This window comes from Anopheles stephensi, chromosome 3, assembly GCF_013141755.1.
Source record: "Anopheles stephensi strain Indian chromosome 3, UCI_ANSTEP_V1.0, whole genome shotgun sequence".
Classification (NCBI taxonomy): Eukaryota; Metazoa; Arthropoda; class Insecta; order Diptera; family Culicidae; genus Anopheles; species Anopheles stephensi.
The window spans coordinates 17038777-17063730 of NC_050203.1; the positions used below are offsets into that span (position 1 = coordinate 17038777).

The following is a 24954-nucleotide window of genomic DNA, read 5'->3' on the forward strand; positions in this document are numbered from 1 at the left end:
TTGGGCCCTTTTTTTCGAAGGGCCGCCAAGAGTGTGAGGCCAAATGGGGAATGGGGAACAATAAAATGTCAATTACTTCATCGGAAAGTGAAACGATCGTCGGTGGGAGGAGGCCACCGGGAAACGATCGGTTCAGATTAAACGATCACTTGTACGGTCATAATGCACGGGCACGTGCTGCCTGGCAGGCTGGCAAGATTGCTAATTCCGAAGCCCAGTGTTAAACCTCTTACGGTGTTTGGGATTATGGCCGTTTGGGTGGAAAGCAACAGACGTGACGTGGTTGAAAGTGAGCCGCTCCAGTTATTCAACTGTGCGGAGTTATTGTCACACCGCATAAGGCACACCGCTGATACATTCTTGGACCATTTTTCACCGAATTTTTCGCGCTTCATTAGTGGGAAGTTTTTATGGTGATTGTTTTAGGAAATTGTGGAAAAATAGGGAAAAAGTTGACGGCGAATTGGAACGAAAGGTATTGGAATTGGGTGGTTGAGCATTGAGTATGAAGCTCATACGCTTTCTGGAAGCTAGGAAGAGGTGTATATATTTGAAATTTTAACATGAATGTACTAACTTGAATACTATATAAACACTGTCGATAACTGACGAGTTCGAGAATCCATCTATAGTAACTCGTGGTGGTGGGAACAACACGGGGAAGCCGTTAAAATGACAAGCTATATGATGCCGTACAATGATCTCCCTATTGCTCAGCGTATCTGACTCGCTAGGCTTCGGTGAGCTCCTCATGTCATGAGAATGGCACCAGACGACCAAGCCCGTAAAGTCCTTTTTGGCCGTCCACATAGACAGAGGCAGCTTCATAGATCCAAATTGAAGTGAAATGACTTGACAAGAGCTGGTTTGACAGACCAAGATACAAGATCAGAGACGCGAATCATAGGTTTCGATGAGTTCTTCATGTCATGAGTGTGGCACCGGACGATCCACTCCGTAACGTCATTTTAGTTCGTCCATATGGACAGAAGAGGCATCATAGGCTGAGGTGGAGTGATTTGACTCTGCCAAACTGAGGAGAAGTTTCTTGACGAGAGCTTCTGCAATAGGTCAAGGTCGCGAGGTGGTTGTAGCATCTTATATGTAAGTAAGTAAAGATAGTCAGTTCTGCATCCGGATATTCTAGCGCGTTAAATCTGTCGATAGCTGGCGAACAGGCAAGCCTTACAGCCTCGCTTGAGAGAAAGATATCCATTATGGTTTTAGGCTAGTTGTAGGCGCTTAAGGTAAAGTCGTCGAGATGTAACTTCATTCTTGGAATTGGAATGATACTGATATTATGAGGTATATCAAGAAGTATTTGAAAGCTCAAAATTCCAAGCTAGCCAAGTCTTACTTTCTTAAAAAGGCGGAACTACTTATAGATTTTATCGTTCCACAAATTGGCCTCGGCTTCACCTCAAGATCGTCCCTCTCTTGTTACCCAGTGATCATCCGATTTAAGCTATTCAAGTGTCGATTAACTTATCATCCACACACACACACACACGGTACCGTGTCGATTAAACCGGAGCACTCGCATGCAAACTCGCCGCGACTCCGGAACAGCATCCCAGCTGCCCATTTCTCACGCTCGATTTTCATCACGATCGCATCCAACCGGACCGACGAAAGCCCTGCCGTGCATCGAAAACCAAAACAAAACCCTCACCATCGGCAGCATCGAAGCGGAGAGATTCGGAGACGCTTGCCGGGGGGGTAAGCTCAATTGTAAGGTAAGCTTTCATGCACCCGGTGGCATCGGTTCCGCGTCACAAATCGATTGTAACAGAGCGCGCTAATTAAATTACTGTAACTACTGTACAGGCCGCCAAGCGCTCGGTTGCCTTTCTCTCACCCGCGCCAGCATCGGGCGACGTCAATGCGATACAACAATTTCTTTTCGGCGTTGTTTTTATGTAACGCCGCTGTCTGACTGCTGGTACAATCGAGTGCATGCTGCTTGGGTTTTGGGTTTTAAAAAAAATCGGGAGCTTGATGTTGGGTTGAGATTACCAACGATTAGCTCAACTGTGCCTAGGGGAGGCTTAGTCTTGGGCTCTTTTACCTTGTCGACTCTTTCTCCCGGTCGATTAACTATTTTCACCCTTTAAGACAACCTGCTCGTATATAAAGTGGTTTCAAGTGGTAGACTCAGTACCATTCAATCGATAGCGATCGAACAATAGACAGCCAAGTGAACAGGTACAGAGAGCGCTCAGTGTTGCATTGTTTTAGTGCAAGTGTTTGAAGAAAAATGTTCCGAGTGAGTGTTATCTTGCGAGGTGACTTGGTGAAAGTATTCTGGATAGAGTGATTGTATGTGTCTTCTCTTCGTTCGTTAGTTTGTTAGCTGCTTTGCCCTGGTAGCCATTGCTACGGCTGCCTACATCCCGTCCGGTAATGGATACCCCAGCTCGAAGCATGCCAGCAGGAAGGTGTTCCATCACGCGGCCGAGGACGAACCGAAGGCTGCGTCGGCAGAGCATCACCAGTCCCATCACCATCACCACGAGGAACAGGACCATTTCGTCGATTACTATGCACCCATCAACTATAAGTTTGAGTACGGCGTGAAGGATCCGCATACCGGTGACCATAAGACGCACTGGGAGGAACGTGATGGAGATGTGGTGAAAGGTGCTTACACTGTGCTGGATTCTGATGGTAGCTCCCGATTGGTGGAGTATACGGCCGATCCTCACCACGGATTTAATGCCGTGGTTAAGAAGATCGAGCACGCGCACATCCCGAAGAAGGAACACCATGTGGCGCCGGCTCATGAGGAACCACAGGAGGAGCATCATCAGCATCATCAGGCCGATGAGCAGGTGTCGCATAAGCATCAGCATCACTACCATCACTACCCGATGCCCGAGCATCATGGGTATGGGTATGGCAAGGGCTACTAGAGAGGAATGTTCTTCAAATTACTGCTGCATCCTGACCCTGTGTACCTGAGAAAGGGTTGTAGTTTGTTTGTAAGCAAATAATGTTACTGTTACTCGTACTGGTTTCCAAATACACCCAAAGACTGCTAAACTTCTTTCAAACATAATCGCCTCAAGCGTGGATTGTTCTTTAAAAAATCATCTTGAAGTTGGCAATTGATGAAAGCCATTCTGAGAACAATAATGAAACTTAGAATATAAAACACAAATTGAATTTGAAATTGGAAGTCGGACAAAATAGTGGGTAACTTGCAAAAATCAACAACGCCTTTATTGAGGAACTTTCATCCTATCACTTGTGGAACTATCATTCATCATTCACGATCGACAACTGCTTTAGAAATGCTGATCCAGCTTGCTGTAGCTGTATCCTGCACCATGGCCGTGTCCTCCATAGTATCCTGCACCGTGACCGTGTCCTCCGTAGTATCCTCCATGGTGTCCATAGACCGCCGGATGAAAGGCATGACCCACACGCTTCACATGAGCCTGGAATCCGTTGTGCTTGTCGGACGAGTACTCGACCACTCGCTCAGTTCCATCGGCCTCATGCAGAGTGTACGCTCCCTTGACGACATCTCCATCCCGATGCTCCCACTGGCTCTTGTGATCGCCGGTGTGCGGGTCCTTCACTCCATACTCGAACTTGTAGCTGGGATGCGAATAATAGTCGTGATGACCATGATGTTCAGCCCCATAGCCATAGCCAGCTCCTCCCCAGTATTGGGCGGACGCAGCCACAGCCAGACAGGCAACAGTGAATACAACGAGCTAGAAGAGCAGAAAAGAATTGTTACTGAACTGGAGCACCTTTTTTTGCAGACAGTACTTCTTAATTTGTACTTACTTTGAACATCTTTGCTGAAGGATTTGGTATAGTTTGCTACTTGTGCTGCTGCTTGTGAGAACGGTTAGCCGCTGAATGATGCCTTCTGGACGGCTACAGTTGGGTATTTATATTGTCGTGGACCGCAGCGCCAGTTGACACTGAAGTTCTATGCGAAATAAAATATTGACTAATTAACGTCGAGAAACAGTGGTCAGGCCCTTAAAAACTGGGCAATCGGTACGATTTCGCTAATTTGAGGTTCGCGGCTGTGTGACAGGACGATTGGACATGGCATGCGACAGCTAGAATTTCGTGGGCGTACCATGGCAAACGTTTCATGGCTGTGGCGGTCAGTCATACGCGTCTAACGAACACGTCCATTTGGTAGGGTACGCAAACTTTAGGCCACCCCCCGACTGTCGATGCGTTTAACGTTTTTCGCCTCTATTTCTTCATTGACCAAGCATAGGGTGGTTGAAGCAATATGGTCTCGTGAAGACTGTGCTTTTTGCTGCCTTCGAAAACCATCGCCCAAGGTTAGCCAAGGCGAAAATCTTAATTTTCACCTTACGTGAATTTTGACCTTGGTCGGCGGTTAGCTGGTCGGTGGTTAGCTAGTTGGCGTCTGGGTGGTGTTATATGTTTTATGCTTCACCGGAACGTTAGTTTCGACGAAATGGAACCTTGGAAAGAAAACGATCGAACAACATGAGCTGGAAGCCGGGCGAATAAAGTATGCAGCGTTTGGGTAAGTGTCGGATGATGGATGAAACGAGATGATTTCTGCCAGAGGGAAACTGTGAACGGATGGAGCATGATCGAGTGAGGGAGAGATAGAGAGAGAGAGAGAGAGAGAGAGAGAGAAGGAGACAAGGAAAGGGGATTGGGTTAGCATTCATCGTAGAGGATGGCCAGCTTATATGTTGCGCGTGGTTAACTGGGCATGAAATTGGATCAGATCATTTTTCGTGTTTACAAATTATGTTGCCTCAGGAAGGCATCGCACATCGGTGTAGGTCATGGTGTAGCAATCGAAGAGAATGAATGAATGCTTGAGTGTACGAAGATTGTAAAGGAAGATCTGAGGTGTCTGATTTTGAGGTGAATAATATTATCACAGCTCCTATAATACAAGTAATATATTTCACAACTCCATCTCACTTCTAGCAAAGTCTAGGCTTCTAGGCAATTATATTAGAATGAAAAACTCTGAATAACAACCACTGAAACTCGCTGTTAGAAGCAAAAGTTCATTTGAAGTGAAAATTCTGTCCAACTTTTAACTAAATAAGTCACGCGATGATACTGGTTTGTTCAACTTGAGGGTTGGCGTGTATGGCTAGCTGATATCCTTTCACTAGTAGCCAATTGGTATATAAGAACAATTCGCCATGGACAGAACCATCATTCAACCGTTTGTTTGCCACAGTAAAACAACCAAAGCTAACCAACAAAATGTTCAAGGTATGTGATTGACTGTACAAAAGGAAATATTTACAAGGCGTGGTTATAATAATTCTTCATTCCAGCTATTCCTCGCTCTGGTAGTGTTGGTCGCTGCTGTGTCAGCTGTTGAGGATTTCTATGCATATCCCAGCTACAAGTTCGAGTATGGCGTGAAGGACCCGCACACCGGAGACCACAAGAGCCAGTGGGAACATCGGGATGGAGATGTCGTCAAGGGAGCGTACACTCTGCATGAGGCCGACGGAACTGAGCGCGTTGTGGAGTACTCGTCCGACAAGCACAACGGATTCCAGGCTCATGTGAAGCGCGTGGGTCATGCCCATCACCCGGAAGTCTATGGATATCAGGCTGGATATGGTGGTTCTTATGGTCATGGATATGGTCATAGCTACAGCAAGCTATCGAAGTATAACTGAATTGATTGAATTGAGCTTTAGGGAAATTGAGAATAAAGTTAAATTGAAGTGATCAACGAAGTTTATCGAATTGAAGTTCATTTTGTTTAAAATATATTTCTTTTGACTTCAGCAACTGGTATTCACATCTTGGCTGACAATAAATTTGAATTTTCAAAAGGAAATAGATTGAATTTGTTTCAAAGAACAATCCGAAGTATTTTCATTAATGGTTAAAAAAATCTGCTATCTGAAAAGAAGGTCCGGCAGACCTTAGTAAGAGAATGAATTCATAACAACAATGCTCTTGTTGTTTATGTTTAATTATGTTGTGAGATAGTTCAGAATGGATAAAAAGTTAATGTTATTGAAAGAAATAAAAGAGTCTTTTGTCACACATCAAAGATTAAAATTTCAACAAAAAAAAAAAAAAAAAGATTTACATCACATGAAAAAGGTAATATATTTGCAGGTTTTTTTTTCATACAACCAATTCTGAAAATAAATTGAGTATTGAGAACTATGTTCGATAAAGTTTACATTAAGATTAAGATTAAGCTTGTAAGGGGTGGTCGTGTGGCCGTGGCGATGAGCTCAAATCCCATCCAAGACTGCGCCCCTGTACACACAGGGGCTAACTACCTTGATGCAGGTAAAATTAAGTCACAAAAAAAACCCCGAAAATGGCATGGCAGGCGAAGACTTCTCGGGGTTGTAGTGCCGAGGAAGAGGAAAAATTTAGAATTATTTTATTTCATTCGTTTTACTGTTTCCTTTATTTTTTAAATGCGTAAACATTTTATGGTGCGGTTCTCATGTTGACAAATTAGAGCTTGTCCTATGTTTTTTTTTCATTTGCTGTTAGTAAAAATTCAAACGGTTTGTAGGTTAGGGCTGCACAATTATAACTTATCGTTATTTTAGGAAAATAAAGAAAGCTTAGTACGGCTTTTATAGCTGTCATAATCATGCTCTTATCACTCTGAATTTATTTATTTTAAAAGGTTTCAGAAAATTGTAATTGTAGAGTAATAGTTATAAAAAACATATGCTAAAGAACTTAAATTTTTCTCACGCAGTGAAAGTTTTACTGGGTTCGGAATCATTGAACAAACAAGTTATGCGAAACAGTTAATGTTTTGAAGAAATGATGAAATGAAATTTATTTACATAGATAAGATCACAGTGGCAGTTAAAGAGGATGACAAAAGATCACAATGCTCTGATTCCTTAATGATGTTGGTTAAGCTTGGCGTAGCTACTGGCATGTCCATGTCCGTGTCCACCGTACGAGTGACCTCCCTCATGGTGTCCGTAGACTTCAGGGTGATGGGCATGACCCACACGCTTCACATGAGCCTGGAATCCGTTGTGCTTATCGGACGAGTACTCGACCACTCGCTCAGTTCCATCGGCCTCGTGCAGAGTGTAGGCTCCCTTGACAACATCTCCATCCCGATGTTCCCACTGGCTCTTGTGATCGCCGGTGTGCGGGTCCTTCACTCCGTACTCGAACTTGTAGCTGGGATGCGAATGGTAATCGTGATGTTCATGACCATATCCAAACACGGCAACTGCCATGGCGAGAATCAGAGCAATCTGCAATAGTAAAGGCGATAATCCATTAAGCTCGCCATGCACCCACTCGATCCGATGTCCCAATCGATCACCTTACCTTGATCATTTTGTTGGTTGGTTGGTTTTGTGCTTTAGCTGCAACTGTGTCTACCGAGCGCTAGTCGAGTACTGATGTCAAACTGTCCCGCGCTCGGTGGTTTTATACTCGCGTGTTGACCATTGTTGAGATACGGCTCTACGCTCACCGAAAAAAAAAAAACCGAATTGTGGTTGATAATTTCCTCTACGTGAGCAGGTGGCTGCGCTTGAGGGAAAACTCACCGCACCCACCCAATGACGGGTGACGAAATCGTTAAATTAGCTGCACTTTCCTGCTCCGACGATGTGGACACGCAGTGCCGGCCCGTGGAAGGTTACTCGGGCAGGAGAGTCGCGCGAGCTAGTCGGGCATTCGGCCGGCTTTTGGGCTTGAGTTCGGAGTAAGGGACTTGCAAATTTGAGTAGCGATAAATGGGAAAACTGTAAAGGAAAAGAACAAATCGCACTCTCAAATCGAGCGGTGCTTCGAGCGCGAAATATGAGTTTGCGAAAATAAGACACGGATTTGGAGGGTATTAGTTAAGACGGTAAGGCCGGCCATTTTTTTTTTTTGGTTGCTCGCTTCCTGCTCCATGGTACGTCCGAAAGCGGGTCGGTTGATTACGAACATGTGAAAACACATCTGCTAGCGTGTGTCTGCCGGCGGTGAGTTTGAGTTCGATTTGAAGGAATTGGTGGTAATTGGGTAGATTGCTGCTTGTTCGACCGTTAAATCAAAACATATGTACGGTAAGGGCTCAACCTGCCCCGGTGTATGTGCATGTGTGCACTGTAGATCGCGTTCCCCTATGGTGGGAGAGGTTTCGCCAAGGGTCTTTCGTTTTCAGATGGGTATATGGCGCGTGCCACTACTTTTCGGTTTTTGTTTTCTGAATGTAATGTTTTCACGATCTGTTGGAAAATAAAATGCAATAACATTTATCACACACCAGGGTTGTGGGGACGAATGGCAGAAGGGGGGGGTGATTGCAACGGGGTTGAAGTTTGTGACATAAATGTGGCAGATGTGATGACTACAAACATCACAACTTGTTGAGCACCATCAGAACTAACATCGCAGATCCATCACCATGTTTTGCAAAGTATGTTTGGGAGTCAGGCAAACTAAAATGAGAAAATAATTTTTGGTTTTTGTTTGGATATTCTAGTTCATCTTCGTTGCTGTTGTGGTAGCGGTAGTAGCTGCAGGCGAATACGAACATCATGACTACCATTCGCATCCCAGCTACAAGTTCGAGTATGGCGTGAAGGACCCGCACACCGGCGATCACAAAAGCCAGTGGGAACATCGGGATGGAGATGTCGTCAAGGGAGCCTACACTCTGCATGAGGCCGATGGAACTGAGCGAGTGGTCGAGTACTCGTCCGACAAGCACAACGGATTCCAGGCTCATGTGAAGCGTGTGGGTCATGCCCATCACCCGGAAGTCTATGGACATCATGAGGGAGGACACTCGTACGGCGGACACGGTCACGGACATGCCAGCAGCTACGCCAAGCTTAATCAGCACCATTAAGTAGCATCGAAGATTTTTTAGTAACTGTACATGTGATTTTAAAATAAATAAATGAATGGTTCTTAAGAACAAATCACCTAACCACTAATGGTTGTAATCGCTTTTTAATCGGAAATTTCTATTATCACTTTTTTATTTTAATACCTTTTACAAACATCTTTTCAGGCATAATGTAAAACTGCGTTTTCGATTTCCCTTCCAAAAATTATAGGAAATCCTGTTTAAATTTGAATTATTTATTTATGTATTTATATTTTTATTATTACGGCTTAACACCGTATTGTCAAACGTAAATTTAAATTGTTACAAGAATAAATTTTAATAGCAAACGGCAAGACCAATCGTAATGAAAGTAAAAATCAATTTTACCATTTTTAAACTTTGAACAAAAGATAAGTGTACAAGCTACCTTTTATGCTTTTATATTTAATATTTAATGTGTCATTCCGATATCAGCTAAATCAGTTTACCTCACGTTAAATACACAACTTGTATGGGCGACCCGGTGGTAAGGCGACAGCAACGATCTTCATACGGCAGGACCGGGGTTCAAAATCCCATACCGATCATTCCCCCGTAGTGAGGACTGAGTATTCAATTACGTGGTATCATTCTGGCTCACTAGAAATGACAAGCATGACCTAAGCGGTCGTTATGCCAAAGAAGAAGCAGAAGAAGAAGTATGGTCAACGTAACTTTTACCTGCGCCGCATTGCTTCGAAATTTTAGGGATCTCAAATCTATTTAATTTTGGTAGAGACGTTGGTAGTTGTAATCTTTGCTGATTATGCAAAGAATTCAGTGTATACTCTCGTAAAGAGATGTTTCTTTTTTTCATTTATAATCTGTTCAAAGAATAAATAACTCTTTTTGATGCATCAACATGTTTTATCTTAAGTACACAACTCGGTTTTAATATGAACCCAAATAAAAGCGTAAGTTTTTGCATAAAGTAAAATGATTTTTGGGGCGGTCTGGTGGCCGAGGCGATAACGGCGCCGGTCTTCTCACACTCAAATCCCATCCAGACCGCCTCCCCGTACGCAGGGCTGACTGCTTTGCTATGGGTGAAAACCAAGTCCAAGAAGGCAACAAATGGCAGGCCGAAACCTCTCAAGGTTGTAGGTAGTGTCAAGGAAGAAGAATATGATTTTTTGAATAATTTAGTAACATAGCCTTGTATACTGTTTCTCAGTTTTTTATGGATTTCATTATTATATTTTATCCTGTTCTTACGAAATAATATTTATTTTAATTTTCTAAGCCGTTGCTCACAAAACAAATATATTTTAGAAAGCATGTCTGTAGGAATCACAAAAAATAATTAAATCGTAGGAGGCGAATTTAGTTACATGCAAAGCCAACATGCAAGGTCAACGTGAAATTTGTGAAACATAACCAAACGAATGAATGAATGAAAGGTACGTAGGGTTTCGTGCCCTACTCCATTCCTAACATATTTAAGACTCCATACTCAAACCAAACAGCAACAGTCAATCGCCAGCCACAGCTCAATCTACATCCAACCAACCAACAAACCAAAGAACCTTCCAACATGATGAAGATCACCATTGCCGCCCTGGCCCTTCTGGCCGTCGCCGTTGCAGCTTACGAACATGAGGACTACCATTCGCATCCCAGCTACAAGTTCGAGTATGGAGTGAAGGACCCTCATACCGGAGACCACAAGAGCCAGTGGGAACATCGGGATGGAGATGTCGTCAAGGGAGCCTACACTCTGCATGAGGCCGACGGAACTGAGCGAGTGGTCGAGTACTCGTCCGACAAGCACAACGGATTCCAGGCTCATGTGAAGCGTGTGGGTCATGCCCATCACCCGGAAGTCTATGGACACCATGAGACTGGACACTCGTACGGCGGATACGGTCATGGACATGCTAGCAGCTACGCCAAGCTCAACCAACATCATTAAGGAGCGTGAGAGATTTGTTAGAATCTGCAAATGTGATTTTAAAATAAAGAAATGAATGATTCATTAGAGCAAAGAAATTAAACGTGGATGAGTTTGTTCGCGTTGTAATTCAGAAATTTTTAGTATCATTATTTTGAATACCTTTTACATAAATCTTTCTTAGCACAAGGTAGCTGGAGCTTTCATCAATCCGCTATGAAGAACAGCCAACTGAAATCAGATTACATGTTTACAAGTTTACAAGTTTTATTTTATTTATAATTTCAGTATTACGGCATGACGCCAATAGTCAACACCGACAATAGTCAACACCGCATGTGTTGACGATTACATATTCACAAATATTAACAAGGCCCATGCCTGTTATTAACAATTTCATGCCTGTTATTCTGCCTTATTTAGGGCATGCTCGGTTGATAAAGTTTTATTTTATAAGACATAAATTCGAGAGAACATGTTTTTTTTTACAGATAATCATTCTCCATTCTTTTTATGTGAGTGTTTGTAAGCATGGGCTATGTTTGGTTACTTGTATGGAATTGTTTTAAAATTTTAAGCTTACTTGTTTTATTAATAATTTTTTGTATGTGTCTTTGAACATAGATTAGAATATTAAAGTTATTTTTTCTGCCAAAAATCCAGTGTTAGATAATAAGACTGTAAAAGTCAGGTCTGAAGTTCAGTAATGCTTCAATTCTCAACTAGAAGAAGCTTTTTCTTCTTTGAAACGTATTTTTTTATTAAACGCCGAATACAGCATGTGTCAAATTTTAAATTGATTTCATTATTCAGGTACTCAGAATTCTAGTTCTAATTTATTACAATGTGTCCTGCGGATGATGACTATGGTAGTGATAAGGCGTTGGTAGTTGTGAACGTTTTTGGTTATGTAGATAATCTCTAATATCCTATCGACCTATAAATTTATTTGTTTATTGAGTTTTAAACTTACAATAATTGTGTTTGCATACAATAACATAAAAGACAAAATAATCACTTTTTGTTTTTTTGCCATCCTTTGCTTTAAATTTATATTGAATTGTTCCTTTTTTATTAAATTGTATCAAATAGGAAAACGGCCATGCTAGGCCGTTCTGAATGGATAATAATATTGTCCTGCTCTTGAGAAATAATATTAAAATTTTATGCTTTAAGAAGATGATCGATAATTTAACAGTGTTTAAGCAGTGTAACATATCTGAACCCAGTACAATAACGATTTGAATGGAATGCAAAAATTCAGAGGTTTTATGGTTTTCATTTCATATGTCATGCATTTCTATCCATTTCCACGCCCACATGCAAGGTCAGCGAATAACTGCCCAAACGTAACGTAATGAATGAATGGTAGGCATGCACGCATTCATGCCCTACTCCATTCCTAACATATTTAAGACTCCACACTCAAACTAAACAGCAACAGTCAACCACCAGCCACAGCTCAATCTACATCCAACCAACCAACAAACCAAAGAACCTGCCAACATGATGAAGATCACCATTGCCGCCCTGGCCCTTCTGGCCGTCGCCGTTGCAGCTTACGAGCACGAGGACTACCATTCGCATCCCAGCTACAAGTTCGAGTATGGAGTGAAGGACCCGCACACCGGAGACCACAAGAGCCAGTGGGAACATCGGGATGGAGATGTCGTCAAAGGAGCGTACACTCTGCATGAGGCCGACGGAACTGAGCGCGTTGTGGAGTACTCGTCCGACAAGCACAACGGATTCCAGGCTCATGTGAAGCGCGTGGGTCATGCCCATCATCCGGAAGTCTATGGACATCATGAGGGAGGACACTCGTACGGTGGACACGGTCATGGGCATGCCAGCAGCTATGCCAATGGAAACCTCCATCAGTATCATCATTGAGGAATACTCGAAATTGATTTGTAGCAGCTCCTGTTGTTTGTAAATTGAATAAAACGAATACTGTGAAAACCTTAACAAGACGGCGTTTTGATGTTCCCTGTTCGTTCTTCATAATACTGTGGTGTTTCTACGATTGGCAGCTCTTGTACAGCTTAGTAATGGTGTATTAGTATGTAGTACGTTAACCGCCCATCCGGTTTAGCTTTCTTTGAAGTTTTTAAAATTTGTGAAATATGGGCTGAACGTGTTACTTAAACCTAGATTGCAAACCGAATACAATGAACGTTGGTTTTTAAACATTTTCTTCTCCAAACCGTGAAAGGGTACCTTATCCCGTGTGAGTTCGGCTGGTCCGTTAATAATAAACCTGTCATGGAAATCGTTCTCCTGCTGATTTCGAAGGGTTTTTTAGAGCCAGTGTTTTTCTATCACTTTGCCTTGTCAGCAATCGATGACTATTGCAACGAGGTAGTATGTGGTACTGGATTATCCAAGATATCCCGCCTAGACCATTCCAAGCCATGTCTATCATTGCACTCTTTCATACATTTTTTCATTCATCATTATACATACAAGCGATATACAACACATATGACAGACAAACAGTAGGAATGGAAGAAAGGAAGGGAATGTACTAAACTTCTTGTCCTATCGCTTGGTAGAACACAAAACTAGACCTTAGGTAGGTATCATATACCACCAGATCTCGAATAGGAACGTTAGGCGTTCTGCCGATATCCCGGACCAGTAAGGAGGGTCAAACAGTCTCGCACTCCAGTCAAGATCATAGAAGATGATCTATGTCGTGGAATCTGAGGCTGCAGTCATCTGTTTCAGAGTCGTCCTGTCCTATACGCTAGGCAAGCAATAAGTTAAACACTTATTTAAATGCGCTTGAAGATAATGTTTTTTATGCTTTAAATAGATTGATTCCTCTTTTCGCTATCAAAAATATTGCAATGCTCTTCATTCAAGAAATTAAAAAAAATAGATTTTTAACGATTAGCGAATTTCGTTATCCAGGAAGTAGGAAGGTTTATTTGTGTTGGTAGACTATTAAGGTAAAAATCATCTTTCACCAATATTTTTTTGATGTCATAATTTTTTGTGATCTATTTTTCATTTCAACTCTCATGCAAACTTAAATTTTTGTTTTAATTCAATGTTAGTCATTACCGATTTTGTAAAGTTATTTTAAACATATTAAAAATATTGTATTGCTGTAAAGTCATGCATAAAAACAATTTGATTTTAATGTGATGTTATAAAATCTTAACCTAAAACTTTAGAAAGTTCCAAAAAATAAGTAAGAATTATACCAAAAGTGTTGCAAATATAACCAGGAATGAAAGCTTTTGAATGAATGAAAGCGAACAGGAGACACAACGATGTGGGTTTCATTTCATATGTCGTGCATTTCTTTCCAATTCCACGCCTACATGCAAGGTCGGAGCAAAACTTGCCAAACATTCCTCAATGAAAGTTGTGTATGCATTCATGCCCTACTCCATTCACAGCATATTTAAGGCCTAGTAACCTACCAAAACGCCAACAGTCAACCGCCAGCCACAGCTCAATCTACATCCAACAAACCAAAGAACCTTCCAACATGATGAAGATCGCCATTGCCACCCTGGCCCTTTTGGCCGTCGCCGTTGCAGCTTACGAGCACGAGGACTACCATTCGCATCCCAGCTACAAGTTCGAGTATGGAGTGAAGGACCCGCACACCGGAGACCACAAGAGCCAGTGGGAACATCGGGATGGAGATGTCGTCAAGGGAGCGTACACTCTGCATGAGGCCGATGGAACTGAGCGAGTGGTCGAGTACTCGTCCGACAAGCACAACGGATTCCAGGCTCATGTGAAGCGCGTGGGTCATGCCCATCATCCGGAAGTCTATGGACACCATGAGGGAGGACACTCGTACGGTGGACACGGTCATGGGCATGCCAGCAGCTATGCCAACGGCAACCTGTTCCAGCACCATCATTGAAAAGGAAATGTTTTTTTTTTAATTAAATCAAATTGCTGTGAATGGATGATCAATAAATCATTTCGAAGGATGTAAATGAAGTTTGAGTGTTTAATTGATTATTTTTTTGTTTTGTTCTTTTTTCTTTTTTATCGAAAACTATTTGGTTCCTTAGAGATAAGATATTAGCTTTTGTGCAATTTCAATGTTTTAAACTGGAAATTAGATGCTCTTTTAAACGTTATGATTCTTTGATTTCAATCGAAAATGTCTCTTATTTAAAAATCATCAGTATATTGGTATTCCTTTAAGGAAAAACATAATAATAATTCAAACAATCAATAAATAGATTTGTCATAGAATTATTTTAGTCCTATACTGTGATGGATCTAGCTCCTTCATAGCTCTAAATGGAATAAAAAATTGTGACCCTTGCTACATTTCATCTGCTAACCGAGGGTTAGGTTATTAATAGTTCCGTTCCACTTATGAACAAGACCAACCTCTTTCCCTCCTCTCGCTAGGTCGCTCAGTTCATGTACCGTTCCTTCTATCCTTGCTCATACAATTCCATTAAGCGGAAAACTAAGATGTGCTAATACATATGATTTATGAATACATTTTGCATAAAATTTATTATGATGATATTTTAATGTTTTATTTTAACATCTTAAGAACAGTTTTTTGACTCTTTTTTTTTTAAATTCCACCTGAATATGTTGCGCACATGCTGTGTTTTTGAGTAGGTTTTCACTTACTTTATTCCTTGACTGGTGTTTTTACTTAGTTTTGAAAACGTGTGCTGTAGGAGTAATGCTTAACGAGTAACGTCTATCTCATTTGACATACTTAATAAGATCATAAATACCTTATGTAAAAGAAGCATATCGTTCTTCAAAAATATAACAAAATCTAAATTGAACTTTTTTTTACAAAATATGCCTTTTTGTAATCGAATGACCGAAATCATGCACAAGATTATCGTTCTGATAAATTAATTTATAACTCTTATACACATCTATTCTATCTACACTCCATGAACACATGGATACGTCATTGCCTTAGTGTAGTTTAATTGCGTGCTAAGTTGCTTTAAAATTGACGAAACTCGGCAGTTAACTTTGATTCAAGAAACGTGCAAGGGTAGCGCTTAAAGGGTGAGCAAACCAATAAATGATCCCATACCGAAACGCGGAATGGAAATCAGAAAGTAAGCGCCGACCGGTGCTGCAGGAAAAGAGTTGGCCAGCACCGACCACCAGCAGCCCGTAGGCACGCGTGGTTTTTGGTTGATTTCGTGTTAATTCTATGCAAGGCTGTGCGTATTGCATTGCGTCACGGAACACAGGTGGTTTAGTAAGAGTGACCAAGTTTCGTGAGGGCCGTGGGTGGTATTTAAGAACTGCTAGCTTCACTAACCAGCAACAGTTCCTCAGCAAAGCTTAAACCTAACAGTTGATTTCCTAGTAAACCATCGAGCAACACTAACCGAAAACATGATGAAGATCACTATTGCCGCCCTAGCACTTTTGGCCGTCGCCGTTGCAGCTTACGAGCATGAGGACTACCATTCACATCCCAGCTACAAGTTCGAGTATGGCGTGAAAGACCCGCACACCGGTGACCACAAGAGCCAGTGGGAACATCGGGATGGAGATGTCGTCAAGGGAGCCTACACTCTGCATGAGGCCGACGGAACTGAGCGTGTTGTGGAGTACTCGTCCGACAAGCACAACGGATTCCAGGCTCATGTGAAGCGTGTGGGTCATGCTCATCACCCGGAAGTCTATGGACATCATGAGACTGGACACTCGTACGGAGGACACGGTCATGGACATGCCAGCAGCTACGCCAATGGCAATCTGTACCAGCACCATCATTGAGAAGAAGCTGTTAACAAAGTTGTAAAAGTTCCTAGATTTTTGACTGGAGTAAAATACAAGCAATTTGTAAAGTATTTGATGTGTTGTGTTTTTATGTTATTTCAATTAAGTGTCGGGTTTTGACATTTATTATGCCGTGAAAATTACAAGGCCATTTACACTTTAACTTATGTTGGCCTGAGTAAGAACGTGTGTTATATTCTCTTATGTCTGAAAATTCTCTGTTTTCCTGATTTGTTTGTCTAATAACTGTGTGATGCACTGTTTGATATAATTAAACGCAATTTTGGGACAATTCTTCTTTGTTGATCAAAAATTTAATAATATATTGGTTGGTCAACTATTTTTTAAGGGTTTCTTGTCTGAATCAACTTTAAACTGGAAAAAATGTGGAGTTAGAGGATACGAACTTAATGGGATTCGATAAAGGTTCTTATTTATTAGCAACTCCAATGTGTACCGCTGTAACTTCAAATAATATTTATTTTTTCATGCAATTAGAATAAAATATTTAGCATACAACAAAATGGTAACGAACTCTCTTTGTAAAATTGTGAATAATTCAAGTTTAAAGCACAGCATTACATGAAACATGCCTTACCCATTTATCAGTAATTTATTTAAGGTTTAACAGAGTTATAAATAATTTAATTCAATATTTATGGCATTATTTACGCAAAGCTTAGCTTATCTTCCATTATGAAATTTACATAAACATTCTGCTATGATGACTCTGCAACAAAGGATGCATGCTAGTTGGAAGGATTACATGGTTGTGACAGGTTATGTTTTGAATTTCTTATTCGGTATTAGAATCCTAAAACGATTAAAGCTCAAATTGACTAGTGCAACAGTTAATGCTAGAATTATTTAATTTTTTATCTTAATAATTATCACTACGTGATGATCAGTGATGCATAAAAGCAAAATATTACAGGTCATTAAAATTTTTATCAAGAAATTCATTTTTTGCTTCAAATTTTCTAAACAAAACATAAATATTGAAAATAAACGAATTTTGTTTAAGCTTATGCAAATAACAGCGTATTAAACTTTTCATTGAAGTGAGGTTATCTCAATCTCAAAGTGATCAAATCTCATAGATCTTATTGAAAAAATGTCTAAGTTAAGGAAAACTTTGAAATTATATTTTAAACTTGATAATCGAGTTTATTAAAAGAAACACACAAATGAGAAAACTATACTTTCCTTTAAATGATTAGTAACAAACCCCTGCTATTGCTTTCCTTTTTGTCACGCAAGGTCAGCTTATAACTTCCCCAACACAACCTAATGAATGTAACCTAGGCATTCACACCCTTCTAAAATCATAGCATATTTAAGGCCTAGAAACCTACCAAAACGCCAACAATCAACCGTCAGCCACAGCTCAATCTACATCCAACCAACCAACAAACCAAAGAACCTTCCAACATGATGAAGATCGCCATTGCCACCCTGGCCCTTTTGGCCGTCGCCGTTGCAGCTTACGAGCACGAGGACTACCATTCGCATCCCAGCTACAAGTTCGAGTATGGTGTGAAGGACCCGCACACCGGAGATCACAAGAGCCAGTGGGAACATCGGGATGGAGATGTCGTCAAGGGAGCCTACACTCTGCATGAGGCCGATGGAACTGAGCGCGTTGTGGAGTACTCGTCCGACAAGCACAACGGATTCCAGGCTCATGTGAAGCGGGTGGGTCATGCCCATCACCCGGAAGTCTATGGACACCATGAGGGAGGACACTCGTACGGTGGACACGGTCATGGACATGCCAGCAGCTACGCCAACGGCAACCTGTTCCAGCACCATCATTAGGGAAATGTTTAGAGAAAAGAAAATAGGACTTGAAAAAGAACGATTAATGTAATAACTTTAAAATGACATAAAATGTGGTTTTTTAATGAACTAAACTTGATTATTTTTCCTTGTTTTTAACAAGCTCTTCCGAATCAAAGTTATTGTGGGAATTAGTCTTCCATTATTCTGAACTAAATCTTTCTCCTGTAAAAAACGAAACGAACGAACGAACGAACGAAAAATGAAAACGTAAAGAACAATCTAAAAATTTCCTTGTTGTTGGCGGATATATAGTCTATTTCACGTTTTTTTCATAAATTTGAAGTACATCCTTCATGTAACGCAAGCATAGGAACATTGACCGAGGATCATTAGTTTTTGCATCCATTATTGATTTTATTAATCGGCTGGAAAATAACACCAGTTTTGACGACCGTCATTATTCTTCTTTACGAACATAACTTTTGATCCCACAGACGGCCACAGATTCCCAAATCTAGGCCACTTAGCGAAAGTTTGGAAGGAAAACGTTGCTTCGTTTACTACTACCCCCGTGATCGCTTCTTTAGGAGGCCTATCACTTCTACTATCGATGCGAATTATAGATATTCGTGCATTATGATAGGATGTAGAGACATTAAATGAAGCCATTAATTTTAGGCCAGTTTCATGTTTTCCAAACAAAACGATCTGTACGATTAATGAAAGTGTTGTTTGAAATAATTTCCTTTTGTTCCCAATATGAGGCAAACCATTGAGGTGTGTCACCACTAAGCAAAAAGATCGATCCAGCTTAACGCCACAAATGGCGCAATGAACTCAAAAAGCCCACAAATCAACCTTGCCGTCACAATTCACACGACAGCGTCAAGCAGACACATACACACGCACAAAAACTGAAAGCTAAGCATTTTCCTCACCGCCCCTGGATCGGTGGCAGAAGGAATTTGAAGTTCAAACGATTTCACGCTTCACTATTTCCTGAAATCGCCAAACTAACCTACCTTTACCACCGTTCGATTTTCACATGATTAGTGTGGTTGTGTGGAAAGGTACAGGTGGATGTGTGAGTGTGTAAGCAGCACATGTCGTTTTGAATGGCGTTAGGTCCACCGCTCTGGCAACATACATTCAATTTCCATGTTGCATAATTGACTAAATTAGTTGACTAAATTTATGTCTTACTTAAACCAATTATTTTGAAGCCATCAAGTGAGTGAGCAATCATAATAAAAATGTAAACCAATTGTTTACAGCGCATATCTCAAATTATCAATATTTTGTATATAAAGGAAAGCTTCTAAGCTACTTTAAGACTGATCAAGACAAGCCAAGTCGCATACATTAAAATTAGTTTTATGAAATTTTTGTCGTGTGGTTAGAGTTAGCCATTTTGAAAACCGTGTTACGAAATATAGCCAATACTGAAAAAAAATCACACAAAGATAATTATGTTTCAAGAACATACTTCCAGATTTTTTATTTATTCCTTGAGAAACACGCCATATCTGTAATTAATCGATCTCAAACTCTAATCAATGATGATGCTGGAACAGGTTGCCGTTGGCGTAGCTGCTGGCATGTCCATGACCGTGTCCGCCGTACGAGTGTCCAGTCTCATGGTGTCCGTAGACTTCCGGGTGATGGGCATGACCCACGCGCTTCACATGAGCCTGGAATCCGTTGTGCTTATCGGACGAATACTCGACCACTCGCTCAGTTCCATCGGCTTCATGCAGAGTGTAGGCTCCCTTGACAACATCTCCATCCCGATGTTCCCACTGGCTCTTGTGGTCTCCGGTGTGCGGGTCCTTCACTCCATACTCGAACTTGTAGCTGGGATGCGAATGGTAGTCCTCATGCTCGTAAGCTGCAACGGCGACGGCCAAAAGGGCCAGGGTGGCAATGGCGATCTTCATCATGTTGGAAGGTTCTTTGGTTTGTTGGTTGGTTGGATGTAGATTGAGCTGTGGCTTGCGATTGACTGTTGGCGTTTTGGTAGGTTACTAGGCCTTAAATATGCTGTGAATGGAGTAGGGTATGAAAGCATACATAACTTTCATTGAGGAATGTTTGGCAAGTTTTGCTCCGACCTTGCATGTAGGCGTGGAATTGGAAAGAAATGCACGACATATGAAATGAAACCCACATTGTTGTGTCTCTTGTTTCCTTGTTTATTGTCCATTCTGCTACGGTTAAGATACTTACCATGTGTAAAAATGTTACGAAAAACTTTCTAAAACTGTTATGTTTGCTTTGATTTTGGTAAGATTCGTAGTAAATTTGTGATACTGTCTATAGTTTCTGTTTGAGATTTTAAAACACGATATAAATATAACATTGTTTTCATAAGTGAATTTGCTACCTTGAAATGATTGTAAGATATATTGCATATCTTTTAAATAACGGTAATGACTGAGGCCACCTTCAAACAAACTTGGAAGTTCGCATGAAAATTGTTGTTGTGGAATGAAAAATAGATTTGATAAAATTATGACATCAAATCACAATGCAAAAAATATTAATGAAATATGAAGCCCAAAAAGTCTACCAACATCGATAAGCCTACCAACTTCCCGGTTAACGATATTCTTCAAGCGTTAAAAATTCTAAAATTTGGTTTTAAAATCACAAGTGAAGAACAAAACAACAGTTTTGAAAGAGAAAGCTATAATCAATGGATTCATATCATAAAAGAAATCGTATGATTAGAAGAAATAATTTAAATCATAAAAATAGATTGACTGTTTTGTCAGTCATCAATGATAGAAACCACCAGTGTCTGTTCAGACTTCGATAAGTAACACAGTATGAATTCATCTCCGAGGAGCTTATATCAATGGCTTCTTGCTTATCACTATTCAAAACTAGAAACAGAAAGCTACCCACATATTCCACGTTGAGTTTTACATACTTTTTCTGCACATCTGATGCAAGTGATACGGTTTGAAAGTAAAGCCACATCGGCTGGGCGGTTGACGTGCTAGGAACTGATGCGCCATTACACAGCTGTTTTAGAGCTACTAATCGTAGAAACACCATATGCATTAAGGAAAACAAACATGCAGAATGTACTTCACAAGTTATCAAAACGCAGTTTTGTTAGGTTTTCATAGATTTCGATTTATTCAATCTACAAACGACAGGAATAGCCACAGATCGATCTCGAGTATTCCTCAATGATGATACTGATGGAGGTTGCCGTTGGCATAGCTGCTAGCATGTCCATGACCGTGTCCACCGTACGAGTGTCCTCCCTCATGATGTCCATAGACTTCCGGGTGATGAGCATGACCCACACGCTTCACATGAGCCTGGAATCCGTTGTGCTTGTCGGACGAGTACTCGACCACTCGCTCAGTTCCATCGGCCTCATGCAGAGTGTAGGCTCCCTTGACGACATCTCCATCCCGATGCTCCCACTGGCTCTTGTGATCACCGGTGTGCGGGTCCTTCACGCCATACTCGAACTTGTAGCTGGGATGCGAATGGTAGTCCTCATGCTCGTAAGCTGCAACGGCGACGGCCAAAAGGGCCAGGGCGGCAATGGTGATCTTCATCATGTTGGAAGGTTCTTTGGTTTGTTTGTTGGTTGGATGTAGATTGAGCTGTGGCTGACGGTTGACTGTTGACGTTTTGGTAGGTTACTAGGCCTTAAATATGCTGTGAATGGAGTAGGGCGTGGTTGCGTGCATGCCTTTCATTGTGATATTTTTTTCATGCGCTATAGAAGCTGACCTTGCCTGGAAAAAGCTTTTAAAGTGTTGAATTTAGCTTTAAAAACATAATGGAATTATTCGGGTCTTATTTTTTTTTTAATTTAATGTTTATTTAGAAATAATGTTATGAGTTAAGCAGTACGGTCAGCCCGTCCCTGGCGGATAAAAAAGGAATAAGTTAGAAAGATATATATGCTGATAAAGATGCCTTAGGCTTGCGTTTCTTTTGAAACTTTACCGTCCACACCGTGGAGTTAAAAACAAATCTGCGATTGATTTAAATGACCTTCAATGGTTTTTGTGTTCCTCAATGCAAAACATTATTTATAAACTAAAAAAAAGAAATACATACATAGAAGTTCTCTTCATGTTCCACATAAAAAAAAAACAGTTTTATTTAAAAAAAAATCCGATAATCCAAAGGATTCTTCATTTTACCTGCCGTTGACATAGAAGACAACTTTTGTGATCCGCATAGGTCATAGATTGATTTAAAAAAAAATGCATGTGTATTATTTTAAATGCTGCTGAAGATGCTGAGCTAAAAATGTCTATTTCCTCTTCGAAGATCACCATCGCTCTTAATTATTTTACCTTACAGATAATGGCTCGATTAGATTGATCTTAGAGTTGGTGTTACAGTTATCATAACTCAAACAGCATACAATATCAATACCGTCAGGCCGTTCAATATGAGCACAAAGATTAATAAATTTCATTTCACACTGTACTTAGCAATTTCGGATCTCATTAGCTTTTGCTTTGGTGTGAAACCTTGTGCTCCAATTGTAAGGCTATGTTTTTTCTCCAAATGCTTGTATGAAACTCATAATATAATTTCTGTGTCTATAACATTATATTTTATTTCACTCGAATGCACAGGAACTAGCAAGGAATATCAAACACATAATCCTTAATGATGATACTGATGAAGGTTTCCGTTGGCGTAGCTGCTGGCATGTCCATGACCGTGTCCACCATACGAGTGTCCAGTCTCATGGTGTCCGTAGACTTCCGGGTGATGGGCATGACCCACACGCTTCACATGGGCCTGGAATCCGTTGTGCTTGTCGGACGAGTACTCCACAACGCGCTCAGTTCCGTCGGCCTCATGCAGAGTGTACGCTCCCTTAACGACATCTCCATCCCGATGTTCCCACTGGCTCTTGTGGTCTCCGGTGTGCGGGTCCTTCACGCCATACTCGAACTTGTAGCTGGGATGCGAATGGTAGTCCTCATGGTCGTAAGCTGCAACGGCGACGGCCAGAAGGGCGAGAGCGGCAATGGTGATCTTCATCATTTTCTTTGGTTTGTTATGCTTGCTAAGCTGTGGATTCGAATGGGTTCGACTTGCAACTGTGCTGTTACCGTAGAAAACCCTTTGCTTAAATAGTGACCAACAATCAAATGGGCTTCCATCGTGTGTGGTTGCACGCTACGATCCCTCCAACTTTGCGTTAACCTTGAGATGAATTTCCCGTGAGCGTGCTCGGGTGGGGACATTCAGTTAGGAACTTTCCTTTGGTGTTTTTTTTGGGAACGGTTATGAAAATGTATTTTGATGTGATTTGCTTTGATTGTATTGCCCTAAAAACATTCATGGATTGGCTGAGGTTTCTCCATGTACTTTATAATATTTTTTTTATATTTTAAATTCTATTTGACAATACGACGTCTAGCCGTAATACTAAAAATAAAAAAAAAAAATAAAAAAAATTTTTTTCAGACTTATTAAAAACAGAACAATCGTTTTCAGAATTGCATAACAGCACATCTCGCTGTTAGATTTGCACAATTCGGTCATAAAGTAAGCACAGTTCAGTTAACTGCCCCACGTCGTTGACATGTGCTCGAAGATGTAATTATGGCAAACGGCATTTTGTTTTTCTCCACCATTGCGCGAGGGTGAACGGGATATGCATGTACGTTTCGTATGCTGTGAGTTTTTATGTAAGTCATCTCAGTACAAACATATGCATTTCTTGCAAATGAGAAGCAGTGTTATGATTTTAATGTTGTTGTTTTGTTTACGATGCCCTGCCGGGCGTCGTCGTTGACGATCGATGGTGCACACGGTGTCCGAAGGAATGGAATTTTAGCGAATGTGTTTTCTTTTCTGCTGCGCGCAATGTTACGGCTGGGGTGTGTCATGTGTCCGTGTGTTCCAATATCTGTTATTCTATGATATAATATTGGAATGTCAGAGGATGCAGCATAACTACGGTGAGATGAAATGGTTGCACTTGAATTGTAGTTATACAATGCTGCCTAATGCTGTTGAAATGGAATACAGTTAGTTTGATCTGTCTGAAGTCTGATGTTCTTGAACAATATTTGAGAAATAACGGGGGTCTAATCGTATCAAAACTGCCTGTTCGTAAGCAGGAGTTACTATCCAGCGACGAGTAAAATCAGATATGGCAGGTCGAGAGGCCTTTCGAGATTGCAGTGTCCATGAAGAAGAGAAAATTTTTAAGCATCAATCACAATCGATTAGCATGTGTTTGGAACGATATTATTCATATTATCGCAAATAAAAATTGTTTTGTCGTTAGTGTATCATCATTGCGGTCTGGTGTCCGAGGCAATAACGGCGACACGGCATTACCGGGGCTCAAATCTCATCCAGACCGCCTCCCCGTACGCAAGGCTGATTACTTTGCTACGGCTCAAGTCAAGTGACAGAAAGCCAGAAATGGCAGGCCGAGACTTCTCGAGGTTGTAGTGCCAAGGAAGAAGAAGAAGATTCATGATTGCGTTCCATCAGTTGGTTTTGTATTTTGTTAAAGATAAAAATAATTCGGATTCTTCTCGTTTTCACGTACACGTACATATAAACTTGAATAAAAGAAGCACACGGTCTAAATTGAAAATATACTATCGTTTAGTATATTCGGGTCAATGTCCATAGTTTCAAATTAAATTTCAAATTT

The 24954-nt window shown here is 41.0% G+C and overlaps 11 protein-coding genes across 11 annotated transcripts; 7 read left to right on the forward strand and 4 right to left on the reverse strand.

The window, feature by feature from the left end:
- The first annotated feature begins 2063 nt into the window (after positions 1-2063).
- On the forward strand, positions 2064-3037 carry LOC118510892 (cuticle protein 19-like). The gene is made up of 2 exons (XM_036053277.1): positions 2064-2266; positions 2346-3037. Exons 1-2 carry the CDS (start codon positions 2258-2260, stop codon positions 2910-2912), a joined length of 576 nt encoding a protein of 191 aa, XP_035909170.1. The 5' UTR covers positions 2064-2257; the 3' UTR covers positions 2913-3037.
- Positions 3038-3287: 250 nt separating this feature from the next.
- On the reverse strand, positions 3288-7591 carry LOC118514610 (histidine-rich glycoprotein-like). The gene is made up of 3 exons (XM_036061605.1): positions 7318-7591; positions 6876-7241; positions 3288-3722 (listed from the first exon to the last, which is right to left on the reverse strand). The coding sequence occupies exons 1-3, from the start codon at positions 7324-7326 to the stop codon at positions 3288-3290; spliced, it is 810 nt and encodes a 269-aa protein (XP_035917498.1). The 5' UTR covers positions 7327-7591.
- LOC118510907 (cuticle protein 19-like) lies at positions 5059-6078 on the forward strand. Its single transcript, XM_036053296.1, has 2 exons — positions 5059-5244; positions 5310-6078. Exons 1-2 carry the CDS (start codon positions 5236-5238, stop codon positions 5661-5663), a joined length of 363 nt encoding a protein of 120 aa, XP_035909189.1. The 5' UTR covers positions 5059-5235; the 3' UTR covers positions 5664-6078.
- A 740-nt stretch (positions 7592-8331) lies between the features above and the next one.
- Positions 8332-8836, forward strand: LOC118510905 (cuticle protein 19-like). Its single transcript, XM_036053293.1, has 2 exons — positions 8332-8401; positions 8468-8836. Exons 1-2 carry the CDS (start codon positions 8390-8392, stop codon positions 8834-8836), a joined length of 381 nt encoding a protein of 126 aa, XP_035909186.1. The 5' UTR covers positions 8332-8389.
- Positions 8837-10340: 1504 nt separating this feature from the next.
- Positions 10341-10769, forward strand: LOC118510906 (cuticle protein 19-like). The gene has a single exon (XM_036053295.1). The coding sequence runs from the start codon at positions 10392-10394 to the stop codon at positions 10767-10769; it is 378 nt and encodes a 125-aa protein (XP_035909188.1). The 5' UTR covers positions 10341-10391.
- Positions 10770-12177: 1408 nt separating this feature from the next.
- On the forward strand, positions 12178-12702 carry LOC118510901 (cuticle protein 19-like). The gene has a single exon (XM_036053288.1). It carries the CDS (start codon positions 12255-12257, stop codon positions 12639-12641), a length of 387 nt encoding a protein of 128 aa, XP_035909181.1. The 5' UTR covers positions 12178-12254; the 3' UTR covers positions 12642-12702.
- A 1480-nt stretch (positions 12703-14182) lies between these two features.
- On the forward strand, positions 14183-15697 carry LOC118510896 (cuticle protein 19-like). The gene has a single exon (XM_036053280.1). The coding sequence runs from the start codon at positions 14251-14253 to the stop codon at positions 14635-14637; it is 387 nt and encodes a 128-aa protein (XP_035909173.1). The 5' UTR covers positions 14183-14250; the 3' UTR covers positions 14638-15697.
- A 415-nt stretch (positions 15698-16112) lies between these two features.
- Positions 16113-18356, forward strand: LOC118514613 (histidine-rich glycoprotein-like). The gene is made up of 2 exons (XM_036061611.1): positions 16113-16496; positions 17883-18356. The coding sequence occupies exons 1-2, from the start codon at positions 16113-16115 to the stop codon at positions 18318-18320; spliced, it is 822 nt and encodes a 273-aa protein (XP_035917504.1). The 3' UTR covers positions 18321-18356.
- Positions 18357-19820: 1464 nt separating this feature from the next.
- On the reverse strand, positions 19821-20224 carry LOC118510904 (cuticle protein 19-like). Its single transcript, XM_036053292.1, has one exon. The coding sequence runs from the start codon at positions 20222-20224 to the stop codon at positions 19838-19840; it is 387 nt and encodes a 128-aa protein (XP_035909185.1). The 3' UTR covers positions 19821-19837.
- Positions 20225-21417: 1193 nt separating this feature from the next.
- Positions 21418-21958, reverse strand: LOC118510903 (cuticle protein 19-like). Its single transcript, XM_036053291.1, has one exon. The coding sequence runs from the start codon at positions 21863-21865 to the stop codon at positions 21479-21481; it is 387 nt and encodes a 128-aa protein (XP_035909184.1). The 5' UTR covers positions 21866-21958; the 3' UTR covers positions 21418-21478.
- A 679-nt stretch (positions 21959-22637) lies between these two features.
- LOC118510902 (cuticle protein 19-like) lies at positions 22638-23888 on the reverse strand. The gene has a single exon (XM_036053289.1). The coding sequence runs from the start codon at positions 23319-23321 to the stop codon at positions 22935-22937; it is 387 nt and encodes a 128-aa protein (XP_035909182.1). The 5' UTR covers positions 23322-23888; the 3' UTR covers positions 22638-22934.
- Between the last annotated feature and the right edge of the window lie 1066 nt (positions 23889-24954).